Source organism: Frankliniella occidentalis, unplaced genomic scaffold, assembly GCF_000697945.3.
Source record: "Frankliniella occidentalis isolate FOCC.00 unplaced genomic scaffold, Focc_3.1 Scaffold306, whole genome shotgun sequence".
Classification (NCBI taxonomy): domain Eukaryota; kingdom Metazoa; phylum Arthropoda; class Insecta; order Thysanoptera; family Thripidae; genus Frankliniella; species Frankliniella occidentalis.
In genome coordinates, this window is record NW_026267431.1 from 345670 (window position 1) to 347303 (window position 1634).

The 1634-nt window shown below is 39.4% G+C and overlaps 1 protein-coding gene across 1 annotated transcript in view; it reads right to left on the minus strand.

Moving 5' to 3' along the window:
• Positions 1 to 712: 712 nt before the first annotated feature.
• LOC127750991 (neurogenic locus protein delta-like) overlaps positions 713 to 1634 on the minus strand; it is a 20280-nt gene continuing 19358 nt past the window's right edge. Inside the window, exons 3-4 of the mRNA XM_052273843.1 lie at positions 859 to 951; positions 713 to 784 (exon numbers count right to left, since the gene is read on the minus strand). Coding sequence (XP_052129803.1) covers positions 713 to 784; positions 859 to 951 — 165 coding nt within the window. The remainder of the gene's footprint in view (positions 785 to 858; positions 952 to 1634) is intronic.

Here is a 1634-nt window from a genome sequence, read left to right on the forward strand (position 1 = left end):
GGGTGAGGGAAGACGGGAGGAGAGACCACAATTCCGGACCGGACGGGACGCGACGGTTTGGGGGTCACGGAGGGCAATGCGACGGCCCAGCCGCAACCCCGCCCCGCTACGCCCCGCCCGGCGACGCGATGGAACGCCGACGTGCCCTGCGCCCGCCTGCGCCTCCCTCTCCCCAGCCGCCCCCGCTGAGGCCCCCTGCGACGTCGGCGTCGGCGCCGCCGGCGTTGGTCCAGGGTGACGTCACAAAGGTGATCGTCATATCTCATGACGTGGATGGGAGACCGATGAGTTTTTGGTCAATGGTCTGCCCATGTTTAGATAATGTATTGGGAGGTAGAGGTAATGAAGAAATGTAAATGCAGTACACAAGTTAAGGTTTCACAGACAATGGTTTTTATTTTATTGAAAGAAAAGAACAATTCATAATACTATTCACAATATTTTCATAATTTATATACATCATCACTTTATAAATACAAATATCTTACAAAAAAGATCAGGGGGAGAGGGGCACAATTTCTAATATATTAACCATTTACATATGTTTGGAAGCATAAATCTATCTATATATGTGTACATATAAGAAAATATATATGCACATATATATATATTTATATATACATATACATGGATGCTACCTTTAGTACATTTTGCAATTGTGGCATTAAGTACAAGGGCACAATTTTACAGTGATGTGGGTGGAGCTAGTTAATTATACCTCTCTCATTTCATCTATCACCAGCCTTAATACTAATACATTAGCAGTCAACAAATGGCAGTCAATCTAAGGAATGAGGTTTCTCAAAATATGAAAAATTAAAATTAACAGTGTCAATTATAAGAACACCACCCTATCACAATGGAGCCAGCCATAACTATTCCAGTGAAGAATATGTCCACTGCAACAGCCATGGGGGCCACAAAAATACAATAACAAGAGATCACAGTTGACTGTCAGAATGTCAAAATTAAAATTTAACAAATTGAGCGTCAAGGATCTTATGCAACCAAACATTGCAAAGAGGGTTTACTGCCATGCAGAATATAGTAAATGGAAAACAACAGCGGCAGACACTTCAAAATAAGTTGAAATGTCTCCTGCCATGGTTAGATAGGTTTAGTTGTAATTGACACACTGAAGTACAAACTTCAGCATGTCTAGAGCAACTAATACCATGTCAAAAACAAATTGTAAGCAACAGGTGGAACTGGTAAAAGATGCATTGAGATAGAGCTAACAAAGATTATGGCAACATTAAGTTGCCACCTACGCCCCCTCTCCCCTGCCATATCACAACGCTACAGTGTTCGCAACCACCCACAAAAATGACTTAGCTTCAATAAATAACAGGAACATGATATTTTTGTTCATTCCAACATAATTTCTATTTCACATTGGTAAGAAATTAAGATAAATCTTAACATGTTTGTGTCTAAAATTCCCAAATTTTACCCATCATTGTTTAACAAAGTTACAAGTTAACAGTTGATTTCAAGAGATTGTCACCAAAAAATACATGATCAAAATGGCCAATTGTCAAACATTTATCGTCAGTCATCAATGATTGAAAACGGAGACATTAATGTCAAAAAGAAAAAACAAAGAAAATGAAAACAAAAAAAATCTTAACAAA